General features: G+C 48.2%; 1 protein-coding gene and 1 non-coding gene across 2 annotated transcripts; both read right to left on the bottom strand.

Moving 5' to 3' along the window:
- Positions 1–21,806: 21,806 nt before the first annotated feature.
- On the bottom strand, positions 21,807–26,549 carry CUNH12orf57 (chromosome unknown C12orf57 homolog). The gene is made up of 3 exons (XM_073552977.1): positions 25,782–26,549; positions 23,556–23,732; positions 21,807–23,243 (listed from the first exon to the last, which is right to left on the bottom strand). Exons 1-3 carry the CDS (start codon positions 25,846–25,848, stop codon positions 23,101–23,103), a joined length of 387 nt encoding a protein of 128 aa, XP_073409078.1. The 5' UTR covers positions 25,849–26,549; the 3' UTR covers positions 21,807–23,100.
- Positions 26,474–26,529, bottom strand: LOC141056342 (U7 small nuclear RNA). The gene has a single exon (XR_012221617.1). It is a non-coding gene; the product is annotated as a U7 small nuclear RNA (small nuclear RNA).
- Positions 26,550–27,829: the final 1,280 nt, after the last annotated feature.

Raw genomic sequence — 27,829 nt, 5'->3', positions numbered from 1 at the left:
CTGCCGACGCCCTTCTGCCCTGCGGGTGATTTCTCTGTGGGATCCTTGGAGACCAGTCTGAATTCCTGCTCCTCCAAAGCTAAGTTTGCTGCTCGGCCTTTTGCTTTTGTGCTTTGACTTTGTTTTTGCTTTGTTTTTCTGGATTTCTGCCATTCCCTGCTGGGGTGTGCTGAATTCAGTTAGCTCTGTCTTCTGAAAATACCTGAGTGCTGATTCAGTTTTTGAAGCCTAGCTGCTTCAGGGCCTTTTTCATATCAGCTGGTTGGCTTATGTCTTTGATAGGGTTTTGGCAGATTGCAGACAGCAGCCTTCCTTTCCTTTCCTATCTAGGTAGTTTTGGGGCCCCGTCTTTGCTCAGTCTATCTTTCTGTCTGTGTTAGTATTTTCATCTTGCTTCACCGTCATTATATGTTGGGGGCTGCCTATTGCTTTGGGGTCTGCTCTGGGGCAGTTTAGATTTCCCCTTTCTTTCTTTAGGCCTATGTATTTCTCCGGCTGTGATCGAGGGGTCTAGGGCATCGTAGGAACCCCCCACGGCTACTGCTAGTTGTGTTGATAGGTTCAGGGGTCTGCAATCTGATAGTTGCCAACTTCTCTGGTTTTCTGGACTTAGCTTGTATTTCTGCTTTTGCCTCCTACGGTGACTCATTCATAACACACTTCCCTCGGCAAAAGTTTCCGTCTCAGGTACAACACGGGGTGCTCCTGGTTACCCGAGTCAACCTGGCTGAGCACAGCACCGAGGCCAAACTCGCTGGCGTCGGTCTGTACCAGAAACGGGCGACTGCTGTCGACTGCTCTCAACACTGGAGAGCTGCACAGGGCTGCTTTCAAAGCTTGGAAGGCCTCCTCACAGCTCAAGCAGATCCTCGATGCGTGGCATCAGGGGTGGTGATGGCGTTGAGCCCCCTATAGTCCACGCCAAACCGGGTGGTTCAATCCTTTTTAGGCACGAGGACTACAGGTGAGGCCCACGCGCTTTTTGACCGTCGAATCACCCCCAGCCTTAACATCTCATTGATCTCTTGGCGCATGACCTGTTGCACCTCCTCAGAGATCCGATAAGGTGTTTGCCGTAGTGGGGCGTGATTCCCGGTGTCCACCTCATGAACGGCTAACTCCGTCCTCCCAGGTCGGTTGGTGAACACGGCCCAGAAGGGTTCCAGGGCTTCCACCAACTGCAACCGCTGGGATACGGTTAGCAAACCACTTATCTCCATGTCCTCAATGGACCCATTGGCCTTGGCTTGGGACAGCATGTCCAGGAGGGGATCTTCTCCCCATCCTCGGGCAGGTTGCAGACTGGTAGGACGCAAGCTTCACGTTCGTGGTGCGCCTTCAGCATATTGATGTGATGTGCCTTGCGCCTACCCCGAGCATGGTCAAGCGTGACCACGTACAGTGGGGAAAAAAAGTATTTAGTCAGTCAGCAATAGTGCAAGTTCCACCACTTAAAAAGATGAGAGGCGTCTGTAATTTACATCATAGGTAGACCTCAACTATGGGAGACAAACTGAGAAAAAAAAATCCAGAAAATCACATTGTCTGTTTTTTTTATCATTTTATTTGCATATTATGGTGGAAAATAAGTATTTGGTCAGAAACAAGCAATCAAGATTTCTGGCTCTCACAGACCTGTAACTTCTTCTTTAAGAGTCTCCTCGTTCCTCCACTCATTACCTGTAGTAATGGCACCTGTTTAAACTTGTTATCAGTATAAAAAGACACCTGTGCACACCCTCAAACAGTCTGACTCCAAACTCCACTATGGTGAAGACCAAAGAGCTGTCAAAGGACACCAGAAACAAAATTGTAGCCCTGCACCAGGCTGGGAAGATGGAATCTGCAATAGCCAACCAGCTTGGAGTGAAGAAATCAACTGTGGGAGCAATAATTAGAAAATGGAAGACATACAAGACCACTGATAATCTCCTTCGATCTGGTGCTCCACGCAAAATCCCACCCCGTGGGGTCAGAATGATCACAAGAACGGTGAGCAAAAATCCCAGAACCACGCGGGGGGACCTAGTGAATGAACTGCAGAGAGCTGGGACCAATGTAACAAGGCCTACCATAAGTAACACACTACGCCACCATGGACTCAGATCCTGCAGTGCCAGACGTGTCCCACTGCTTAAGCCTGTACATGTCCGGGCCCGTCTGAAGTTTGCTAGAGAGCATTTGGATGATCCAGAGGAGTTTTGGGAGAATGTCCTATGGTCTAATGAAACCAAACTGGAACTGTTTGGTAGAAACACAACTTGTCGTGTTTGGAGGAAAAAGAATACTGAGTTGCATCCATCAAACACCATACCTACTGTAAAGCATGGTGGTGGAAACATCATGCTTTGGGGCTGTTTCTCTGCAAAGGGGCCAGGACGACTGATCCGGGTACATGAAAGAATGAATGGGGCCATGTATCGTGAGATTTTGAGTGCAAACCTCCTTCCATCAGCAAGGGCATTGAAGATGAAACGTGGCTGGGTCTTTCAACATGACAATGATCCAAAGCACACCGCCAGGGCAACGAAGGAGTGGCTTCGTAAGAAGCATTTCAAGGTCCTGGAGTGGCCTAGCCAGTCTCCAGATCTCAACCCTATAGAAAACCTTTGGAGGGAGTTGAAAGTCCGTGTTGCCAAGCGAAAAGCCAAAAACATCACTGCTCTAGAGGAGATCTGCATGGAGGAATGGGCCAACATACCAACAACAGTGTGTGGCAACCTTGTGAAGACTTACAGAAAACGTTTGACCTCTGTCATTGCCAACAAAGGATATATCACAAAGTATTGAGATGAAATTTTGTTTCTGACCAAATACTTATTTTCCACCATAATATGCAAATAAAATGAAAAAAAAAACCAGACAATGTGATTTTCTGGATTTTTTTTTCTCAGTTTGTCTCCCATAGTTGAGGTCTACCTATGATGTAAAATACAGACGCCTCTCATCTTTTTAAGTGGTGGAACTTGCACTATTGCTGACTGACTAAATACTTTTTTTCCCCACTGTAGGTGACCGGGTTGAGCTGTTGGTGGACGACGTATGGACCTCCCAGGCTGCCTGAAGCTTATCCATTGGTACGGAGACCAGCACCCACACCTTTTGACCCACCTGGTAGGTCCGCTCCCGGGCGTTCTGGTCGTACCAGTGCTTCTGGTCAGCATGAGCCTGCGTCATGTTGTCACGCACCAACTGCCTCAAGGTTTGCATCTTGTCACGGAAACGCATGACATAATCCACGATGGACACTTCTGTGGGGTTTGGCTCATCTTCCCAGGATTCTCTTATCAACCCAAGGGGTCCCCGGACTCGGCGGCCATACAGGAGCTCAAAGGGGGAGAACCCGGTCGAGGCCTGCGGAACTTCTCTGTAAGCGAACAGCAGGTGTGGGAGGTACCGCTCCCAGTTGCGCCCTTGGGTCTCAACCAGCATGCAGAGCATCTGTTTGAGAGTACCGTTGAAGCGTTCACACAAACCATTAGTCTGTGGGTGATACGCACTCGATACCAGGTGCTTCACCTGAATTTTCTCTCAGAGAGCCTCCATTAGGCGAGACATGAATTGGTTCCCTTGATCGGTAAGCATCTCCCTGGGAAATCCAACCCTTGAAAAGATGGTCACCAGTGCGTCAGCCACCTTATCTGCCCTGGTTGAAGACAGAGCTACTGCCTCTGGGTACCGGGTAGCGTAGTCTACCACGGTGAGAATGTATTGCTTTCCAGAGCTGCTGGGGACGGCCAGTGGGCCTACAATGTCCACCGCGATTCTCTGGAAAGGCTCCTCTATCACCGGCAAAGGAATAAGGGGAGCCTTAAGAGCAGGCCCCGCCTTACCCACTTTTTGACAAGTGCCACAGGAGCGGCAGTATTGTGTTACATCTGTCCCCATCTTGGGCCAATAGAAGTGTTGAGACAGCCGTGCCTTTGTTTTGCTGATCCCCAGGTGTCCAGCGAGTGGAATCTCATGGGCAATCCGCAACAACTCAGTTCTGAACTGTAAGGGGACGACTAGCTGTCTTTCCCTCAACCACTCCTTTTGGGCATCTCCGGGTACTGTCTCCTGGTACAACCTTCCTCGTTCCCAGGACACCCTCTCCTTATCAGACTCGGAGGTGGGCGTCTTGGCGAGACCTCTCAATTTCTCCAGGCTCGCATCTGATTGCAGAGCAGCCTGGAACTCCTTGCTGGAGGCTGCCAGAAGTGACGTCAGGGTCCCTACCTTACTGGGACCCTCTGGAACCTGCTCTGGATTCACCTCTGCTTCAGTCTCTCCTGTAGCAGAAGAGGGTCCAGAAGACAGGGCGCTACCTGCGATCTGGGCACTCTGACTGCGTGTGACAGCTGCTACGTATGCTGTCTCCCTGGGGATTTCTACAGACCCACCAGTCGGTGCTGCTATGGGCTCTACCTCCCCATCCACCCCCAACACTTCAGGAGCAGTGCTGCTTATGGGCCAGTTACCTTCCTTGGTGGTACTGGTCAGTGGCATGGCATTACCTTCCTCATGGTCCCCATGCACCTCCCCATTTCCTTGAGCACCGTTGCTTGCTCCTGCCAGGGGTTCCTCAGCCGTCTCACTCCGCAGAGTGACGGGGCTGAGCACTTCCGTACCTGTGGACACATCTACCGTTTCAAAGAAATGGTTAACAGGTTCAGTCGGCACAGATACATCATCATTCCTAGGCAAAGAATGGTTATCAGATTTCTTTGGTCCAGTTACATCACCATCAGCATCATTCCTGGGGAGAGAATGATTGTTAGTTGCATCATTACTCATCACGTCATTAGCAGGTAACACATTCAGTTTCCCATTATCATCATCATCATCAGGGTTCACGTTACCCTTATTATCAGGTTAGGGAGGGGTGTCAGGGACGTAGTATGCAACCATCCTCCCCAAGTCAGTCCCCAATAAAACATCAGTGGGCAGGTTTTCAGACACTTCCACTTCCCTCAACCCGCTCCCAGCACCCCAATCAAGAAAAACCCGGACCACTGGCAAGGGACAACGGGTGCCTCCAATCCCGGTGACAGTCAGGGTTTTCCCCTCAACAAACTCTTCAGGGGCCGCCAGTCCAGGATGGACGAGGGTTCGTTCAGCCCCGGTGTCCTTGAGGCCTGTAGCAAGACGGGCCCCCACCTGGACGGGTTGAACGTTGTCGTCCATCCTCCCAACCACACCTACCACCAAAAGAACAGAGGTGTTGGGCCCAGAGGCCTTGGCCGGGGGGTTCTTCGGCTTTTCCGGACAGGCGTAACGGAAGTGACCAGTCCGATGGCAGTTGAAACACTGGCGACTGTCAGTAGTAGGGCTGGCGTTGGCAACAGGGACAGGGCCTCCGGAGGGACGGCCAGCTGGGGCACTGGGGTTGGTTGCAGGCTTACCCCCTCTCCAGCTGGTGGTGACTGGCCTCCGCGTCTCTGGCTTCCGGTTGGCCTCATAGTTGTCGGCGATCTGCGCCGCTTTGTCCGCATTCGTTGGTTCGTGGTCCAGGATAAACTGTCGGACCTCAGCTGGGCAGAGATGCAGGAACTGGTCTTTGATTATCAGGTCCCTTAGCTGCTCAAAGGAATCATCGGACAGTCAATGGATCCACTGGTCAAAGTGGGTCCTGAGTCCTTGCTCCACATCACTATTGCTATCGTGTGGGCCACGTTGAATGTTCCGGAACTTCTTTCGGTATACCTCAGGTGTCAGCCGGTATTTGGCGATCAGGGCCTGCTTTATGGCATCATAGTCGTCGCCTTCTGACAGAAGAGAAGCAAACGCCTCTAGAGCTTTGCCTTTTAGCCCTGGGGTCAAGTACCTTGCCCATTGGTCTCTAGGCAGCTGGTACTGTCTGCAGGATTTCTCAAAGGCTCGCAGAAACGTGTCCAAGTCCCCGTCCTTTTCCATCACGGGAAAATTCTCTGGCCGGGGTTTAGGACTCTGGGCGCTGCTGGGCTCACTACTTCGGGCTGTGGGGGCATTCCCCCCTTGTCGGAGCATCTCCAGTTCATGGGCTCTCTGAGCTTCTGCTTGGCGCTCAGCTCTCTCAGCCTGTGCTTGACGTTCGGCTCGGGCCTCCTGCCGATATTGCTGGATCAGCCTCACCCGTCCCTCACTGTCTTCGGCGGGGAGTGCGTCCAAGGCTGCTTGCAGGTAGGGGTCCAATCTGTCCGGATTGTACGTGGAGCCAGCGCTCAGGAGTGGAGCCTCTGCTGCAGCCCCATTGTCACTTGGGCCAGCTTCTGCATCTGCTGGGCTCTGGTCGTTGTCCAGCTGCACCAGAGCCGCAATCAGTTGGTCTCTGGTTTTGTTTGTGGCGTCAATGCCTCGGTATGTGCATACTCCAGCAAGAGTTTCCTTTTTCTGCTGTTTGTACCAGGGTTCTCCTTTTGCCGCCATGGTTGCCAAATAAAAAATAGAAAAGAAAAACGAAGAAAAAGGGAGGGGATACTTGCAAGTACACAAAAATGTGTCAGGACTAGTAACCACTGAGTCTGTTCTCCAAAACCTATGATGCAGGATTCCCGCAGGAACCGTGCAGGTCTTTAGTGAGAGGAATGATTGCTCAAACCAAATCACTAATGCTCTAGGATTATCCCACCGCTCTGCCCCCAATATGTGACGAACAGCACGGCCGGTGCCACCAATACGCCACGATCCCACCACTGCCACCAATGTGACGAACAGCACTGCCGGTGCCACCAATACACCACGATCCCACCACCGACACGGGTTTGTCAACGGACGGAGGTACGCAACGCACTGCCAGCACACGGCTATCACAGGCACAGTGGGGATTATCTTAGTTATCCCACCACTGGCACCGCGTGACCGAAACACAGCAAGCTAATCTTGCTCTAACAATTTACCGCAGGGGGGTATTTTGGATGCCCCACCACTGCTAACAACCTTCCAAGAACTGCGGGGATTTATGTATATCCCACTTTCTCAGTTCCACTTTGGAACTCGCAGCTCTCCGGCGCCCCCCTTACCCTCAGGTCAGTCAGGGAACTGCATCTAAGATAATTAGTCGCCGGATGGGCTGCTTGTTGTGCATGGGCAATTAGACTACGGCAGTATGGGAATTATCAATGGTGTGGCCGCAGCCCCCATTATTCAGCATATAAGACCCTTTCCGTACTGCCAACTAGCCTAACCAACCACACACACCATGCTGCCACCAGCCACGCTTTACTTAATCAAAGAATTAATTAAGTGGGTCCGTGGCAAACCCCCAAATTAGTAGCGATTATCTAAAAAAGGCGCATAGTTCGTTTCTTAGAGCATGGAGACAGAGCTAATAGATTTTATAATTTATTCCCAAAAGGGCAGTAATTACATAGATAAAAGTTGCTATAAAGTTGAGACATTAAATATGTACAGTACAAATATAAAACAACAAAGGATTAAAGAACAGAAAGTAACACTTACATATGCTTAGGTGGTATTAGGCAGACCATGTGGCTGGGGGATGGGCCGCTTAGCCAGACGTCCCCACTCATCTGGGGTTCTTGTCAGCACGGACTCTGCAGCTCCAACTCACTGGAATTTGGTAGGGAATACCTTATAGCCTAGGGTCTGTGAACTCATGAAATGGGCAGTCTGGTGAGGTCCAACCCCCCTTTCTCTAAGTTATGATTTGGCTACAAAACTTAGAAGAACTATATCTAAACGAGAACAGCCCGTACCAACACACATAGGGCATCATTGTTTGTGATTTATCGAATAGAATCCAACAACACCAATCATGCCATAATTAAGACACTATTTGGGAGCAATCCATATCTCAGTTTCTGGAGGGATTAGGATCATGAAAATTAGGGAGTGGTAAGCTGGTTTCGTTGCCTACGCAGTGATATGGTTATTATATCTCTGAGGTGTATTGTTTTTGCAATATGACTTGTTCTAATACTTCCCATATACTTGCAGCCAGCCTCATGGCCAGAAAAAAGGGATCTTTTCCCTTTAGCTGTGCAGGGGGGGAGGAGGAGAAGGCTTCGAGAGGAAATGCCCGGTATCAGGTTTCAGATGCAGGCAGAGAGCTGTACACACACACAGCTGCTAAGGGGGCAAAAGGAGGAGGCTGCAGCAAAAGATGACAGGCTACTTTCTCATACAATGGAGGATTCTAGAAGATTACAAAAAAAATCATACTTTATAGACATTTTGCATTACAGTCTGGGCCAGGACGGCTGCCATCATTGATAGAACAATGAATTATGAATTCTACCTGCAAATTCTCAGTAGAACTTGGGTCATGCAGCAAAACAGCGACCTAAAGCCACAAGGCGGGATATTGAATTATTCTTCAAATTACATAATGTAACATCTTGGAATGATTTGTTTGCTTTGCTTCTTTGTCTTCTTTTAGGAATTGTGTAAGAATCTGATTTGTTATAAGTCAAATTATGCAGAAATATGAAAAATCTGAAGGTTCACAAACTTTTCAGGAGAACTGTACCTGGCTCTCCGTTCCACCACTTTCCTTAGGATTGTTTGGGGCAGCACAGAAGTTGCTATCGCTGCAAATTGTCTAAGTGACTGGATTAACGGATGAACAGGAGGAAGATTCCTGAGAAGAGATAATCCCGGATAATAAACCGCCTCATCATAACACAGAGAACGCAAAGGCGAAAAACTCTGGGGTCTGAAACGTTTTCATCTTGGGTACTCCATCCATCACCCATCCTCATTTCATCACCCATCTTATTTCCCCAAGGAGCATCACCAATCCTAAATAACGTCCTACGCGCTCGTCTAATCTTCACAAGGTATCAAACAATCATTTAAACACAATATAAAATGTATACAAGAAGTGTAAGAGATCGGATCAAAAAAAACTCAGAACAACATGTTTCTACACGAGGACCTGCAGATCTTTTCCACATCAACATTATGTGCAAAAAAAACGGATCCGCCATTTTTTTGGCGGAACCGGTTTTTTTTCCCCATTGAGTTGGCCATCCGTTGGATCCGTTTTTTTGCGGATCCGCCAAAATTTTGACGTCCGCCGACATGCCCGAACGAACCATGCAACGTTTTTTCGGGCGGCAGGATCCGCACTTCTCACTGCGCAGGCCCGAAAGACTTCACTCAGCCGGAAATTTAACCCTAAACTCTGTTCTGGTGGCTGAAAAATGTTCTCTCTCGGCAGCGGTTCCTTTAAAATTCTTCCTTTGACGGATCCGTTAAAATAACGGTCCGGTGACAAACGTTGTGGTCAGTACAGGAACGGATCCGCTATCCACCATTTTAGCGGATTTTGACTGAACAAAAAAGCTGATGTGTGAAACAGGCCTTAGTGCGATATCCCCTAACCTTCCAGCTGCAAACTTTACCCTCAGGAATCAGCCACAGAAGTACACGGAAATAGGAAACCAGTCACTGCCAAATGCCTGGAGGAGAGAAGCAATGTTATATTCTGTATCAAGCGGAGTAATATCACAAATATATGATAACTACTTGCGCTAGCTAGGTCGATCAGGGAAAAAGCTACACATAAATTTAGGTGTATATAATGAATGCACCCTCCCCTTCTTCCAAAAAGAATAATAGCATCCAACAATACTTAAAAAAACCAACACTAAAGTCAATCACAATTCAGACAGAGCGGTACCTTCGTTCAAATGGAGTACGGGGTGATTGAAAAAATCCTGGCTCCAAAGTGTCCCGATGCAGAGGCAACAATTCCGGCAGCGATAGTTCAAACGGTGAAGCCCGCAGTCCTAAATTTATGTGTAGCTTTTTCCCCGATTGACCTAGCTAGCGCAAGTAGTTATCATATGTTAATGGGTTTTTATTACAGGACAAATTAGGTGGTTTTGTCCATATTTGCTGCTGCTGGTATCGGGATTAAACGATTTGCGCCTCTGTGTATACGTTTTTATTGTAATATCACAAATATTTTCCTGCACATAGGAGGCAGTATTATAGCAGTTGTATTCTTGTACATAGGAGCAGTATTATAGTAGTTATATTCCTGTACATAGGGGCAGTATTATAGTAGTTATATTCTTGTATATAGGGGGGGCAGTATTATAGTAGTTATATTCTTGTACATAGGAGCAGTATTATAGTAGTTATATTCCTGTACATAGGGGCAGTATTATAGTAGTTATATTCTTGTATATAGGGGGGGCAGTATTATAGTAGTTATATTCTTGTACATAGGAGCAGTATTATAGTAGTTATATTCTTGTACATAGGGGCAGTATTATAGTAGTTATATTCTTGTATATAGGGGGGGCAGTATTATAGTAGTTATATTCTTGTACATAGGAGCAGTATTATAGTAGTCATATTCTTGTACATAGGAGCAGTATTATAGTAGTTATATTCTTGTACATAGGGACAGTATTATAGTAGTTATATTCTTGTACATAGGGGCAGTATTATAGTAGTTATATTCTTGTACATAGGAGCAGTATTATAGTAGTTATATTCTTGTACATAGGGGCAGTATTGTAGTAGTTATACTCTTGTACATAGGGAGCAGTAGTATAGTAGTTATATTCTTGTGCATAGGGGAAGTATTATAGTAGTTATATTCTTGTACATAGGAGCAGTATTATAGTAGTTATATTCTTGTACATAGGGGCAGTATTGTAGTAGTTATATTCTTGTACATAGGGAGCAGTATTATAGTAGTTATATTCTTGTACATAGGAGCAGTATTATAGTAGTTATATTCTTGTACATAGGAGCAGTATTATAGTAGTTATATTCTTGTACATAGGGGCAGTATTGTAGTAGTTATATTCTTGTACATAGGGAGCAGTATTATAGTAGTTATATTCTTGTACATAGGAGCAGTATTATAGTAGTTATATTCTTGTACATAGGAGCAGTATTATAGTAGTTATATTCTTGTACATAGGGAGCAGTATTATAGTAGTTATATTCTTGTACATAGGAGCAGTATTATAGTAGTTATATTCTTGTATATAGGGGTAGTATTATAGTAGTTATATTCTTGTACATAGGAGTATTATAGTAGTTATATTCTTGTACATAGGAGCAGTATTATAGTAGTTATATTCTTGTACATAGGGGGCAGTATTATAGTAGTTATATTCTTGTACATAGGGGCAGTATTATAGAAGTTATATTCTTGTACATAGGGGCAGTATTATAGAAGTTATATTCTTGTACATAGGGGCAGTATTATAGAAGTTATATTCTTGTACATAGGGGCAGTATTATAGTAGTTATATTCTTGTACATAGGAGCAGTATTATAGTGGTTATATTCTTGTACATAGGGAGCAGTATTATAGTAGTTATATTCTTGTACATAGGGAGCAGTAGTATATTAGTTATATTCTTGTACATAGGAGCAGTATTATAGTAGTTATATTCTTGTACATAGGGAGCAGTATTATAGTAGTTATATTCTTGTACATAGGAGCAGTATTATAGTAGTTATATTCTTGTATATAGGGGTAGTATTATAGTAGTTATATTCTTGTACATAGGAGTATTATAGTAGTTATATTCTTGTACATAGGAGCAGTATTATAGTAGTTATATTCTTGTACATAGGGGGCAGTATTATAGTAGTTATATTCTTGTACATAGGGGCAGTATTATAGAAGTTATATTCTTGTACATAGGGGCAGTATTATAGAAGTTATATTCTTGTACATAGGGGCAGTATTATAGAAGTTATATTCTTGTACATAGGGGCAGTATTATAGTAGTTATATTCTTGTACATAGGAGCAGTATTATAGTAGTTATATTCTTGTACATAGGGGCAGTATTATAGAAGTTATATTCTTGTACATAGGGGCAGTATTATAGAAGTTATATTCTTGTACATAGGAGCAGTATTATAGTAGTTAGATTCTTGTACATAGGAGCAGTATTATAGTAGTTATATTCTTGTACATAGGAGCAGTATTATAGAAGTTATATTCTTGTACATAGGGGCAGTATTATAGTAGTTATATTCTTGTACACGGGGCAGTATTATAGTAGTTATATTCTTGTACATAGGAGCAATATTATAGTAGTGTTACACCGCCTCCGCATACTCACCTGGCCACCGCTCCCACGCCGCAGCCCCCCGCCGCCCCACAGCCACGGCTGTCCCTACTGACAGGCTTGCGGCCGACGGGGTCTCTGCATGCAATGCGCATGCGCCATAGGCCGCGGCATCCCCTCCCTCCTGTTACTTGTGCTCCAGCAATGCCCTAACCCGGAAGCACCTACAGACCAATGGCAGACCTGACAGGGCCATATCAGGCCGTTCCCCCCTGAGAGAAGCGCCTGATCGTTGTGTTTGCTAGCACACTAGGCCCTGCTTCCTCGTGTGCTCTCTGCAGTCTCGCAGTCCTGCCTTCCGTGGTCCCTGCAGTAGCTCCGCAGTCCAGTGCTCCGTGCCGTGGGTCCAGCTCTCTATTCTCCAGTCCTGCCTCCGGTGTTCCTGCTCCATCCTGCTATCCACACTCCAGTCCTTCAGTCCTACTCCAGTCCTGCCTCCCGTGTTCCTGCTCCATCCTGTTGTCTGTGCTCCAGTCCTGCAGTCCTACTCCGGTCCAGTCTCCAGTGATCCCGCTCTGTTGCCTACGCTTCAGTCCCGCACTCCTACTCCAGTCCGTCCTGAGCCGCCCCTCTTGGTACCAGCTATCGTGGTACCCGAACTTCTGGGCCTACTCCTAACGATCCCTGTATAGGGGTCGGCTCCACCTGGCAGCACGCCCGGGGCCCCTCGGTGCCACGGTCCAGAGGGTCCACTCCTGGAGATTTGTCTCCTGACCAGCCGTGGTAACAAGTAGTTATATACTTGTACATAGGGAGCAGTATTATAGTAGTTATATTCTTCTACATAGGAGCAGTTTTATAGTAGAATCATAGAATCGCAGAGTTGGAAGGGACCTCCTGGGCCATCTGGTCCAACCCCCTGCTCAAAGCAGGATTCGCTAAATCATCCCAGACAGATATCTGTCCAGCCTCTGTTTGAAGACTTCTATTGAAGAACTCACCACTTCTCGTGGCAGCCTGTTCCACTTATTGATCACGCTAACTGTCAAAAAGTTTTTTCTAATATCTAATCTGTGTCTCCTCCCATTCAGTTTCATCCCATTGCAGATGATCCTTCTACAATGTGACAGCCCTTGAGATATTTGTAGACAGCTATTAAGTCTCCTCTCAGTCTTCTCTTTTGCAAGCTAAACATTCCCAAATCCTGCAACCTTTCCTCATAAGACAGGGTTTGCAGACCGGTCACCATTCTAGTCGCTCTTTTCTGAACTTGCTCCAGTTTGTTGATGTCTTTTTTAAAATGTGGCACCCAAAACTGGACACAATATTCCAGATGAGACCTGACCAAAGAGGAGTAGAGGGCAATAATGACTTCACGTGATCTATACTGTATGCTTCTGTTAATACATCCTAGAATTGTATCTGCATTTTTTGCTGCTGCATCACACTGTTGACTCATATTCAGTCTGTGATCTATTAGTATACCCAAGTCTTTTTCACATGTGCTGTTGCTTAGCCCTATTCCTCCCATTCTGTATATGCTTTTTTCATTTTTACTGCCCAGATGTAGTACTTTGCATTTTTCCCTGTTAAAAACCATTCTGTTAGTTGCTGCCCACTTCTCCAGTTTATTTATATCTTTTTGAATCCTCTCTCTCTCTTCTCTAGTATTAGCTATCCCTCCTAGCTTTGTGTCATCAGCAAATTTAATCAGTTTACCCTCAATTCCTTCATCTAAATTGTTGATAAAGATGTTGAACAATACAGGGCCCAGGACAGAGCCCTGTGGTACCCCACTTGAGACATTCTTCCAACTGGATGTGCAGCCATTTACGACCACTCTTTGGGTCCAATCACTAAGCCAGTTATGAATCCACCTAACAGTTGCCTTGTCCATTCCATACTTAGTCATTTTTTCAATAAGGATTGTGTGAGATACTTTGTCAAATGTGGGTCGCCCTCCCAGGGCTGTGGGGTACTCGGTACCGGGCCGGTCTCTCAGAGGGGATTGTCACAGCAGCAGTGACCCGGTCCATGGCCCTGGGCGCCCATGTAAAAGGGGTTGAGTTGGGAATAAAGTTTATAAGTGATTCGTGACGCCACCTGTGGTGTTCGGCAATGAAGATGTTAAGCCGACGCTGCAAGCAGATCCTCTGGGACAGATGGTGTAGTGCAGCAATGATGTTGCAGCCCTCTACAGGTAGGACTGTTGGTCCCAGGGCAGTGTAGTGGAATGTTTAGGAAGAGGGAGCAGTGTTTGGCACAGAGATGTAGCAGTGCTGAGGATGTTGCAAGAAGGAGGCAAGGACACAACAGGTTGCAGTTTCTTTACCTTTACTTGGCAAATGCAGTCCAGGGTCCTGATTACAGATGGCACAGGAGCAGGCTAGCCTGGAAGCAACTCAGGGATCTCTCTATCAGTGGGTTGTGTAGTCTCTGTCCTAGCGCTGGCTCGAGGTACATCCAGTACTTTGTTACACTGACGTTCCTCCTTCTTATCTTCTCTTAGAACTACCTCGTATGGCAGACAGCTGTAGCCCTCTATCTCTCTTGGCTCACCCGTCGCTGTTGTGCCTCCGAGTCTTAGTTGGGAATAGAGCATTTACAGCTTTCTATTCCTCTGGTTTCTGTTGCAGGACCTTTAGTATCCATACAACCGTGGAGACCAGGCTCCAGATCAGGTGCTATCACTGGGAGGGAGCTCTCTATCCTCAGCTCAACCTCCAGCTTCTCTCCACACGTCTACACTCGTTACCCTCCTCACACTAACTCCTAATTTCCCTTCCTGGCCCTCAGAGAGCACTCCTCCCCCAATTCTGGTTCAGAGCTCCCTCTGCTGGCCCGGAGTGTGTTGTATGCATTGGTTAACTGCTAGAGAGACCCTTCATTGCTTCCAAGCCTGACATCACCCTCCCTGGAGGAAGGCAATGCCACTGTGGCGACCATACTCCTGGGGGCACCACAAATGCTTTGCTGAAGTCAAGATATACAATATCTACAGCATTTCCCTGATCCACCCAATCAGTGATTCTGTCATAGAAGAAAATTAAGTTAGTCTGACATGACTTATTATTTACAAACCCATGCTGACTGTTTAATCACTTCATTCTTATCCAGGTACTGACATACATGTTGTTTAATAATTTGTTCAAAGATCTTTCCTGGTATAGAAGTCAGGCTCACCGGCCTATAGTTGCCTGGGTCCACCTTCTTCCCCTTTTTGAAAATAGGAACAACATTTGCTTTTCTCCAGTCTTCTGGGACTTCTCCTGTTCAAAAATTTCTTCTGCTATCTCCTTCAGTACTCTGGGGTGTAATTCATCTGGACCTGGAGACTTGAATTCCTTTAGGTTAGCTAAGTGTTTCCTCACTATATTTCTGTTTATAGTTATCCTGGATTCTTCTATTCCCTTAATAGGACAGTGAAGAACAGTTGATGTTACATTTCCTTTCTGAGAGAAAACAGATGCAAAATAGGAATTTAAAAATTCGGCCTCAACATCCTGTCTTACCATTTCATCATTTTCATCCTGTAGAAATCCTATAGCATCTTTTACTTTTCTTTTACTTTTGACATATCCCCAAAATCCTTTATTATTGCTTTTGATGTCTCTTGCAAGCCTCAATTCATTGTCAGCTTTAGTTAATCTGATTCGTGCCCTGCAGGTTCTGCAGACAGCATTATATTCTTCTTTAGATATGCCTCCCTCTTTCCATTTTATAAACATTTCTTTCTTCCTTTTTAGCATGTGCAAAAACTATTTTTACAATAAAAAGCGTCTTTTAGTGTGTGACAGCTGCCAAACATAAAAACCCGCCATAAATAGTAAATCAAACCCCCCGTTATCACCCCCTTAGTTAGGGGAAAATAATAAAATAAAAAAAGTATTTATTTCCATTTTCCCATTAGGGCTAGGGTTAGGGGTGTGTTGGGGTTAGGGTTGGAGTTAGAATTGGGTGGTTTCCACTGTTTTGGTACATCAGGGGCTTTCCAAACGTGACATGGCGTCTGATCTCAACTCCAGCCAAAAAAGTCAAATGGCGCTGCTTCCCTACCGAGCTCTGCCATACGCCCAAATAGTGGTTTACCCCCACATATGGGGTATCAGCGTACTCAGGACAAATTGCACAATAACTTTTGGGGTCCTGTTACTCTTGGGAAAATAAAAATTGGGGGTGAAAAGATCATTTTTGTGGAAAAAAATGATTTTTTTAATTGTACGGCTGTACGTTATAAACTTCTGTGAAGCCCTTGTGGGTTCAAAGCGCTCACCACATATCTAGATAAGTTCCTTGGGGGGTCTAGTTTCCAAAATGGGGTCACTTGTGGGGAGTTTCCACTGTTTAGGCACATCAGGTGCTCTCCAAACACGACATGGCACCCGATATCAATTCCAGCCAATTTTGTGTTGAAAAAGTCAAACGGCGCTGGTTCCCTTCTGAGCTCTGCCATGCGCCGAAGCAGTGGTTCCCCCCCACTTATCAGGTATCAGCGTACTCAGGACAAATTGCACAATAATTTTTGCAGTCAAATTTCTCCTGTTACCATGGGTAAAATAAAAAAAATGGACCTGAAATAATTTTTTGGTGAAAAAAAGTTAAATGTTCATTTTTTTTAAACATTCAAAAAATTCCTGTGAAGCGCCTGAAGGGTTAATAAACTTCTTGAATCTGGTTTTGAGCACTTTGAGGGGTGCAGTTTTTAGAATAGTGTCACTTTTGGGTATTTTCTATCATATAGATCCCTCAAAGTGGCTTCAAATGTGATGTGGTCCCTAAAAATAAAATGGTGTTGCACAAATGAGAAATCGCTGGTCAACTTTTAACCCTTATAACTTCCTAACAAAGAAAAAATTTGGTTCCAAAATTGTGCTGATGTAAAGTAAACATGTGGGAAATGTTACTTATCAAGTTTCTTGTGCGCCGTATCTCTGTGATTTAAGGGCATAAAAATTCAAAGTAGGAAAATTGCGAAATTTTTAAAATTTTCGCCAAATTTCCGTTTTTTGCACAAATAAACGCAAGTTATATGAATGAAATTTTACCACTAACATGAAGTACAATATGTCATGAGAAAACATTGTCAGAATCACCGGGATCCATGGAAGCGTTCCAGAGTTATTACCTCATAAAGGACAGTGGTCAGAATTGTAAAAATTGGCCGGTCATGAACGTGCAAACCACCCTTGGGGGTAAAGGGGTTAAAGTTTTTGAAATCATTTTGTATCCAAATCCGGCTTTAAACTTCTCCACAACAGTATCACGGACCTGTTGTGTTCCTTGGTCTTCATGATGCTCTCTGTGCTTCAAACAGAACCCTGAGACTATCACAGAGCAGGTGCATTTATACAGAGACTTGATTACACACAGGTGGATTATATTTATCATCATTAGTCATTTAGTACAACATTGGATCATTCAGAGATCCACAATGAATTCCTGGAGTGAGTTTGCTGCACTGAAAGTAAAGGGGCCGAATAATATTACACGTACCACTTTTCCGTTTTTGAATTTCCACAAAAATTTAAAGTAACCAATAAATTTTGTTCAACTTCACAATTGTGTCCCACTTATTGATTCTTCACCAAAAATTTACATTTGGTATCTTTATGTTTGAAGCATGATATGTGGGAAAAGGCTGAAAAGTTCCAGGGCGCCGAATACTTTCGTAAGGCACAGTATATAGGGATATCTAAATAAATGATCCCAAATCATAGTCCCTATTAAAACCCCTGGGGTGAAGGGTGCCTAATCTGTGAATCCAGAAGGTTTAATACGATCACCCCCTCGTCTGGGGAGTGGTACCTGTTCTATTACTTGAAAATGGAGTTGGGAACTTTTGTGGTTATGGGTAATAAAGTGGTATAGAATTGGTAATAGTAGATTTTTACACGGGATTGTAGATTTGTGTTTGGAGATCCGATCTTTGATTGGCTGGGTGGTTTCTCCCACATATGCTAGACCACAAGGACACTTTATTAAGTAAATCACATAACGTGTATCACAAGTATTTCTGAATTTTTTTGCCCGAGGATGATAAATGTTCTCCCCCTTAAGTACATTGCCACATTGGGTGCAATGTAGACACGGAAATGTACCGCATCTTGGGGTATGAAGGGTGCGTTGGTTAGACCTCGGAGTGGTTGTGCCGATGTCTGCACGGACCAATTGGTCCTTGATATTGGGTGCTCGTTTAAAACATGGGAGAAAGGGTTGTAGGATTTCAGTGATCTCTGGATAGGCCTCGTGTAACAGATGCCATTGTCGGCGTATGGACCTATGTATCCGATATGCAAACGGATGGTATGAGTGGACGAAAGGAATCCTTTCGTTGGCATTAGTATGAGTATAGACCGTGATACCTGTGCTTACATTAGGATGGATTGAGGGTAGCCTCTATTGTGGAATTTAGTGTGTAATTTATTTAGCCGCTGTTTGCATAAAGAATTGTCCGTTACTATAAGGTTAATTCTCTGTGTCTGAGACTTGGGAACGGATTTCTTCACAGATTCAGGATGGAAACTTTGGTAATGTAATAAACTATTACGATCGGTACTTTTTGCGTAAAGGTCCGTTGAGAGCTTGCCTTCCACGTCTTTTAAAACTAAGGTGTCAAGAAACTTAATTTTATTTCTATCAAGGGACATTGTGAAGGAGAGGCCTGGCCAGGAAGAATTGAGTAACTCAAGGAAGAGGTTAAGTGATTCCTCGGTTCGTTGCCATATACAGAAAATATCGTCGATAAAACGTTTCCAAACTAGAACGTTATCCAGGTATAGCTGACTAATGTAGATCACAGTACTCTCATAGTCTGACATGTAGCAATTAGCGTACGGTGGCACTACGTTAAAGCCCATGGCAGTGCCGCGATTTTGTAGATAGTATATATCTTGGAATAGAAAAATATTTTTCGTGAGGACAATAGACAACAATTCTAGACAAAGATTAACCTGGTCGGGTATCATACCGGAGTGGGATAATAATTTATTCACTGACTCAATGGCGTGTGAATATTGTATAGACGTGTAAAGGTCTTTTACATCAAAGGTCACTAGATAGGACTTTGTAGGGACCTTGTCTAGTTGTTGGATTGTCCTTAGGAAATCCCCTGTGTCTAACAAAAAAGAGGGTGCACTTTGGATCAGGGGTGTCAGGATTTTCTCTAGGAAGATCAACAAGGGAGAAAGAATCAACTCTGTTGATGCCACTATAGGCCTCCCCGGGGGATGCTCCAAGTTTTTATGTATCTTGGGCAGAACATAAAATACTGGGGTAATGGGGTGAGCTTTAGATGCTGACAGGTTTTGGTGTCTAGGACTCAGAGTCCGGTGTATTTACATAAGACCTCTTGAATTATTCCCCGGATTTTGCCAGTGGGGTCCCTGGGTAGTCCCGTATAAACGGTACCATCGCTTAGTTGCCTAAGTATTTCAGACACACAGAATGCTTTGTCCATTACCACCAATGCACCACCTTTATCTGCTGGTTTAATAATCAGATCAGGGTCCTCTTATAGTGACTTTAAGGCCTAGAACAGAAAATGTGCCAAATATTTTAGTAGAAAGGACTGGCGGACATATGTAAAAATGTACCGCCATATTAGTGAGCATTCCACTCCATATACATGATATCAGATAGAACAAATAGGAGTAGCAGATTCAATTGGTTAAAAAGATTTTTATCATTTTATTAAGTAACAATAAGTATATATAATGTACAAAACAGCATTATAGCAAAAAAAGCACAGGACACAAATGGAATGGAGGTAAGTAACCCATGCAAAAACGCCCATGCACGTAAAACATATAAAGATTACAAGCCACACAGTGTGGCAACCCTTAGAAGGAAGGGAATAGGTCAGACATTGCAACCGCAATATAAGTATTCCCAAGTGGGGGAAGTTGCACTGCCAGCATGGGGCGCTTACCAAGAAGGCTATGCACGGACACCGGTGAAGAGGATGAGAGGTCCCCGACGCGCGTTTTGCGTCCACACCTGGTCGCTTTCTCAAAGGGAGTGGGGTATAGACGGCCGAGCAGGACCTTTAGTAATGCTGGCAAAAGGTCACGTGTTGACAACGGGCCAATTGGGACGGCATAAGCGGCGCATGCGTCGTGTTACCACAAGGTCCTTAATGGGTCAGAGGCATCAGGCGTCCAGACGCACGCACAGGGGAGAGTGCGCACGTGTGGAGGCAGGAAGACGCCAAGGCCCAGCAAGGAAAACGAGGGAACGTGCATGCGCACTGCCAAGAGTACAGGATACTTATATGGCGGTTGCGATGTCTGACCTATTCCCTTCCTTCTAAGGGTTGCCACACTGTGTGGCTTGTAATCTTTATGTTTTACGGGCATGGGCGTTTTTGCATGGGTTACTTACCCCATTCCTTTTTTGCTATAATGCTGTTTTGTACATTATATATAGTCATTGTTACTTAATAAAATGACTTTAAGGCCTGTAGAGCTGATGCAGATAGATTGGCGGGATAGTGGAAGAGACCACGATCAATGTCCGAACAAAGATCAGAAAAGGATTTATTTATAAAACCAATAAAAGCTTCCAGGGCAGGAGAACCATGAGGAGGTCTAAAATGGCTTTTGGTTTTAAGCCCCAAGCTGGCTGCGGAGAGTAGTTTACCGCTGGAATCTGGTTCTGACCCGGGAGTATCAGTCGAGGGGGACTGAGAGAAATACACCTTAAGTCTCAAGCGGTGGAAGAAACGTTGGAGATCCATCTCCATATTAAAAGCGTTTAAGCTATAAGCAGGGCAGAAGGAGACACCCTTCTGTAATACATTATATTCAGAAATCCCGAAAGTCTTCGAGGACATATTGACCACGAGCGGCCAGGTACCTGGGAGCATGTTGGGCGGGGTTGATCGTTGTTCCCTCCTGTAGCCATGGCCTCGTCTAGTCCTTTTCTTTGTGGTCTCTTTCGTTGCCCTACACACCGGCTGGAGGATGGTGGTTCTCTCCTCTCTGTTTCCGATCCCGAGGTGGACAACTCTGTCGAAGATCGGATACCTGATCTTTGAAGAAGACGTCTGGCTGGAGGCTTCTCTCGCCATTTATACACGCTGTCCAGCTGGTAATCCTCTGCGTCCTGTGCAAATTAATTTTTTTTGTTCTCGGTGTCTCTTCTGTGATGCTCAATATTAGCTTGGATCTGGGTTTTAAGAGAGCTCAATTCCGCCGCAGTGCTGGCTGAGGCTAATTGAGTCTCGATGCTCTTGATTCGTTCTGAGCTGGTTTCAATCGCTTTGTGGAGGTGTTCTATAGTAAGGGTAATGAGATCAAAGGAACACATCCAATATTTTCTCAAATTCAGAACAATAATGACTGAAGAGTGTGGGACGGAGAGGTACCCCAAGACCTCTGGGAATTCTCTGCACTTTCAAATATTCAGTAAGGGTGGCACAATGAAGTTCTATATTCACGTGGTGGCGTAACTCCCGTTCCAAATCTCTCCCTCTGGTTTCTCTGGGAGGAACCTTCAAGAATTCACTGGAGATAGAGGATTGAGCAATGATATTAGACGTCTCCTCTGCGTTATAGGAGAGAATAAGTGAAGACATGACCCAAAAAGCGTGCACCACGTAAAGGTAATAGCATTAGAAAAACGATTTATCTTTAAGCATTAAACCTCCGCCTGACTGTATTACCATATTCTTATGACCTGGACCAATACCTGCCTCGTTGTATATACTTTCTTTTGGTTTATTTTCCCATTATGAATTTAATAATGGTATTTGCCTTGACTTATTTTCTCTTTTGAAGGCCAAATGTGGCCGAAACATTTTGCTTTGAATGCATAAAAAAGTAATCTAAAATTCATCTTTAAGTTGAGTGCCTAGTTTATTATGATCTATTGTGACAATATAAACATGGGGTGCATTAGCACTCAGCGCTGGACCCGGGGAGGTTGTGTGAAGCAAATGTGGTTTTTTTTGTATTTTTTTTTCTTTTAAAACAAACTGCAGCCGGGAGAACATCTAATAATGAACGATCCTCTGTCCGACTCTCCCACAGGCCGGCTAACGTGTCCAGCAGCAGCTTACCTCTGGGAGAACGATGCGATCGGCAGCCCACCATCGGACATATCCGATCAACATCTCTCGTGGCGATCAGGTGGCCCGCGCCCCCATACACATTAGACCCATCAGCCGAACCCGACGACATTGACCGACTTTAGTCTAATATCCGTGGTGACCTTGAGGTTTACTGTTTGTCCGATCCTCAGTTTCCTCCGTAGATGTGTCACCGGACAGCCGCTAATCTCGCCTCTTTATCGACATAGCAGACACGTTCAGCCGATGGTTGTCATCTGTTATTCTCCATGGTCGCTCTTAGCTTCAGAAACAAGGATGTGACTGTTGGGAATTCACCTAGACATCCTAGAACTGTGGAGATTAATACAATCTATTGTTTTCTGCCATCAGCCATTACACTTATAACACTAATGCATTATGAGCCACCGATTTCTAGGCAGCATTTCATAGTGATTTTGTCACACAGGAGTCTCTTCGTCTAGTGAGAGGCCGTCCACAGCAAAGTCTGAGCGTAATGACAAGTTCCGTAACGACGTGCGACTTTTCTTCCCTTTTGCAATTTATAATGGGCTTTCCTAATAGAACAGTGCCATCTAGAGGATATTTATGGCATTACATGTAAATGAGAGTCACTCTCCAGCCAGTGATCCCTTGCAGCTTCCTAATACAATGGTATCAATTGTTCCTCTGCAATCAGAATCCCTGCAGCTTCCTGTCCTTCATGGCAGAAGACTGTCACTGAATAATAAGAACCTTCCTACCAGGCAGGAAGAGGCGGCGCTCTGTGCATGGCTACAGGTGATCAATACACTTCTGCAGTTGGCTCAGGTGGAACGTCCCCTTGAATGCTCCTTTCTATCTACACACTGCCCTGCTTGCAAAGTTCCCTTGTTCTGTGCTGATCACCTGATGTGCAGAGGACCCCACAGAGACCACCTGCCTCCCACCCCATACACGGACACCTTAGTAAAAAAAAAAAAAAAACAATACATTTAATATCAGACGATGGAACAGCAGTGCGAGATGTGGCGGCAGTCTTGTGTGTAGTGATGAGGTCGCAACCGTGGAGGAGCGTTTGGTCCTATGATGATGGGATGGGCAGCCCGGCGTGAGGCGGAAGAGGCAGGGGTGGAAGAAAGAAGGATTTCAGCTTGTTGGACATGGCTGCGATCTCCGGATCCTGGGACTCGAAGGATTTCACCAGACGAGCAAATCGGAGGACGCCTGAAAGAAGGAAAATCCAAAAGTGAAGTGGCCGGCTCAGTGATGGATGTCAGGATAAGCGCCGCACACTGTGTAGTGGCTGTACGCAGGTACTGCAGCTCAGATCATGTTCACCTTTATAGGAGATGAGCTGCAGTACCAGGGAACGGCCACTACATAGTGTACGGCGCTGTTCTGGTCCAGCTCCATCCACTACCCGGCCGCTGCAGAGTGTCAGACGCCCACTAATCCAATACTGAACCTGAGAAAAGGTCATCGCTATCTCCCCCCCTTTAATGTTCTATTTCTTGTCCCCCCCAAGCAGCGACGTACCCTCCCCGTCCGGGCTGAAGCCGTAGTTCTGCAGCACTTCTTGTTGGATCTGGACGGCTGCAGGGAGCAGCAGCTGCAGCACTTTCCCCAGGTCGTTCCCAGAATTCTCTCTGGCTTCCTCCAGGCGAGCGCTGCCGGTGGGAGACTGCAAAGCGTCCAGCACTTCCCCCAGCGCCTCTGCAGAGAGATCACAGTCAGGGGGACACAAGAAAGCAGCGCGCAAACGGTTAAAGCACCTAACATGCTCTCTTATTTTATAGATTGGAGGCTAAAAATAATTTTTGAATTTGGTTTAAATTGAAAAAAAAAATGTTTTCCCCCATTTGCCGTCTGTAGCCTTTATCTGCAGAATGAGACAACTGAGGCTCTGTCAGTGAGCGCAGCGTGCCTCTTCTTATCTGCCTCTTTCTTGGCTTCTCTCCCCTCATTTATGATCATCACCGACAGCATCAATTAGGAGAGTGCGGAAAACAGAGCTGAAAAAGGTGTCACAAAAGTGAATTAAAAATGATTTTAGCCCCAAATACAAGAAAAAGAAAAAAATCCCCCCAAAATAGACAATCCCTTTAAATGCTGCACTGGCTATGGACAGAGACAGCTGAGGAGGAAGAGAGTGTGACACTATGTCTCTGGCCATAGCCAGTGCAGCATTTAAAAGGATTGTCCATGACGGTCGGCACAGTGACAGCTGATACACGGCGCTCTGCCCCACCATACACAGCGCTCTGTCCCGTCACACCCGGTACTCTGCCCCGTCACACATTGCGCTCTGCCCCACCATACACGGCGCTCTGCCCCGTCACTCTGCCCCATCACTGCGCCCCACCATACCCGGCGCTCTGCCCCGTCACTCCGCCCCGTCACACCCAGCGCTCCGCCCCGTCATACCCGGCACTCCGCCCCGTCACTCCGCCCCGCCACACACGGCGCTCCGCCCCGTCACACACGGCGCTCCGCCCCGTCACACACGGCGCCCCGCCCCGTCACACACGGCGCTCCGCCCCGCCACACCCGGCGCTCCGCCCTGGCGCTCCGCCCCGTCACACACGGCGCTCCGCCCCGTCACACACGGCGCTCCGCCCCGTCACACACGGCGCTCCGCCCCGTCACACACGGCGCTCCGCCCCGTCACTCTGCCCCGTCACACACGGCGCTCCGCCCCGCCACACCCGGCGCTCTGCCCCGGCGCTCTGCCCCGTCACACCCGGCGCTCTGCCCCGTCACACCCGGCGCTCCGCCCCGTCACACCCGGCGCTCCGCCCCGGCGCTCTGCCCCGTCACACCCGGCGCTCTGCCCCGTCACACCCGGCGCTCCGCCCCGTCACACCCGGCGCTCCGCCCCGTCACACCCGGCGCTCCGCCCCGTCACACCCGGCGCTCCGCCCCGTCACACCCGGCGCTCCGCCCCGCCACACCCGGCGCTCCGCCCCGCCACACCCGGCGCTCCGCCCCGCCACACCCGGCGCTCCGCCCCGTCACACCCGGCGCTCCGCCCCGTCACACACGGCGCTCCGCCCCGCCACACACGGCGCTCCGCCCCGTCACTCCGCCCCGCCACACCCGGCGCTCCGCCCCGCCACACCCGGCGCTCCGCCCCGTCACACCCGGCGCTCCGCCCCGTCACACCCGGCGCTCCGCCCCGTCACACCCGGCGCTCCGCCCCGTCACACACGGCGCTCCGCCCCGTCACTCTGCCCCGTCACACACGGCGCTCCGCCCCGCCACACCCGGCGCTCTGCCCCGTCACTCTGCCCCGTCACACACGGCGCTCCGCCCCGTCACACCCGGCGCTCTGCCCCGTCACTCTGCCCCGTCACACCCGGCGCTCTGCCCCGTCACTCTGCCCCGTCACACACGGCGCTCTGCCCCGTCACTCTGCCCCGTCACACCCGGCGCTCTGCCCCGTCACTCTGCCCCGTCACACCCGGCGCTCTGCCCCGTCACTCCGCCCCGTCACACCCGGCGCTCTGCCCCGTCACTCTGCCCCGTCACACCCGGCGCTCTGCCCCGTCACTCTGCCCCGTCACACACGGCGCTCCGCCCCGTCACACCCGGCGCTCTGCCCCGTCACTCTGCCCCGTCACACACGGCGCTCTGCCCCGTCGCTCTGCCCCGTCACACCCGGCGCTCTGCCCCGTCACACCCGGCGCTCCGCCCCGCCACACCCGGCGCTCCGCCCCGTCACACCCGGCGCTCTGCCCCACCACCCGCCTACTCCTCACTCACCTTTCACCTGCTCCAGGCTGAGGGTGACATTCTGTGCGGGCGGAGCCGGGCGCTGCAGGCTGGACATGGCGCTCCCCTGGGGACTGCAGCCGCTGCTATGGAGATCTGATGACCGCTCCAGCTTCTAATATCCCCCGGCTGTGTGTAGAGTGAACACCCGGAGCGGCCCTCAGCTCAACGGTGTCAGAACCGGACGAGACGTAATGTGACAGCGCCCTCTTCTGGCGGGGAGGAAGAACTACTCGGCATAGGGTCAGAGCTGAAAGAGACGTAGCGAGACATCGCCCTCTGCTGGCGGGGAGGGAGAACTACTCAAGATAGTGTCGGAACAAAGCGATACATCGCCCTCTGGCGGCGGGAGGTTGAACTACATTTGCATAGTGTCATAACTGACGTAGCCTGAGAGCGCCCTCTGTTAACCGGAGGTGGAACTTGACAGAATAGTGTGAGAGCGCCCTCTGCTGGCTGGAGGTGAACCTACACGGAATAGTGTGAACCCGCCCTCTAGAACTACATGGAATAGTATCACTATTGAGAGACATAGCGTGACATCGCCATCTGTCTTCCGGAGGTAGAATTACACCGGAAAGCGTCACTCGACATGAGCGCGCCCCCTGCTGTCCAGGAATAACATAAGATTGGTGGCACAGGGCCCTCACCAGTAACCACAATTCTACTTTTCACCACCAGAGGGCGGCTCCTGTTTCCAGGAACCTTCTAGACAAATAGCAAAAGAGCTATAAAACCTGCAGAACCTAAAGCCAGTCGGAGCCCAGGTCGCGACACACTCTAAGCAAGTAATGGCGACTCCGCAGCCGTACAGGACTCCACATTGTGACGCCATATTCAGTGAGTCCGGCGCCGTCACCGGGGATAGATCCGTGCTGACACGTCATCTCTATCTGTAGAGCTGCAGCAGGAGACTCCCTGAGCAGTATGCAGATCGCTGAGCGCTCATTGGTTGAGCAGAGTTGTGGGCGTTCCCTTCTGCCGGCAGAAATAGGAGGCGTGTCTTTCTGTTCTGTTGCTAGGAGATGGGTGAGCGGATTCCGGAGGCAGAAGGGCGGGGCCTCCTGAGGCAGAAGGGCGGGGCCTCCTGAGGCAGAAGGGCGGGGCCTGCCCTCATGTGACACCGACTCCTCCTCCTCCCGGGGCGGCTGCTGCTCTGTGCAGACTCATCTCTGTCAGGATGGAGAACTACCCATCACTACTCAGTGCTGAGTGCAGCGCCTCTCTGCGGCTGCGGAGCACTACAACTCCCATCATGCCTGTATTACTGTTCCCTCCACTGACATCTCCCATTATACTCTCATCGTCTGTGCTGATAAACAAGACTGATACACGTGACTGGCGGGGCCTGATGGGAGCTGTAGTCACAGCAGATTGGGGAACCGCGACATAAAGTCCGGAGCAGTCAGTAATAATGGGGTATTCTACCGCCACGTCACCAGCACCGCCACGTCAGCAGCACCGCCACGTCAGCAGCACCGCCACGTCAGCAGCACCGCCACGTCACCAGCACCGCCACGTCACCAGCACAGCCACGTCACCAGCACAGCCACGTCACCAGCACAGCCACGTCACCAGCACAGCCACGTCACCAGCACAGCCACGTCACCAGCACAGCCACGTCACCAGCACCGCCTCGTCACCAGCACCGCCACGTCACCAGCACAGCCACGTCACCAGCACAGCCACGTCACCAGCACAGCCACGTCACCAGCACCGCCTCGTCACCAGCACCGCCACCAGCACCGCCACGTCACCAGCACAGCCACGTCACCAGCACAGCCACGTCACCAGCACAGCCACGTCACCAGCACCGCCACGTCACCAGCACCGCCACGTCACCAGCATCGCCACGTCACCAGCACAGCCACGTCACCAGCACCGCCACGTCACCAGCACCGCCACGTCACCAGCATCGCCACGTCACCAGCACCGCCACGTCACCAGCACCGCCACGTCACCCACCACATCACCCACCACGTCACCAGCACCGCCACCCGCCACGTCACCAGCACCGCCACGTCACCAGCACCGCCACG

The sequence above is a fragment of the Dendrobates tinctorius genome, unplaced genomic scaffold, assembly GCF_039654945.1.
Source record: "Dendrobates tinctorius isolate UK_male_01 unplaced genomic scaffold, ASM3965494v1 ptg000196l, whole genome shotgun sequence".
In the NCBI taxonomy this organism is placed as follows: domain Eukaryota; kingdom Metazoa; phylum Chordata; class Amphibia; order Anura; family Dendrobatidae; genus Dendrobates; species Dendrobates tinctorius.
This window is presented reverse-complemented; position numbering and strand designations above follow the sequence as displayed.

Coding starts and splice junctions, on each gene's coding strand:
- CUNH12orf57 (XM_073552977.1), bottom strand. CDS start 25,848: ATGTCCAGCCTGCAGCGCCCGGCTCCGCCCGCACAGAATGTCACCCTC. Junction 23,733..25,781: donor CAGCCTGGAGCAGGTGAAAG/GTGAGTGAGGAG, acceptor ATCTCTCTGCAG/AGGCGCTGGGGGAAGTGCTG. Junction 23,244..23,555: donor CTTCAGCCCGGACGGGGAGG/GTACGTCGCTGC, acceptor TCCTTCTTTCAG/GCGTCCTCCGATTTGCTCGT.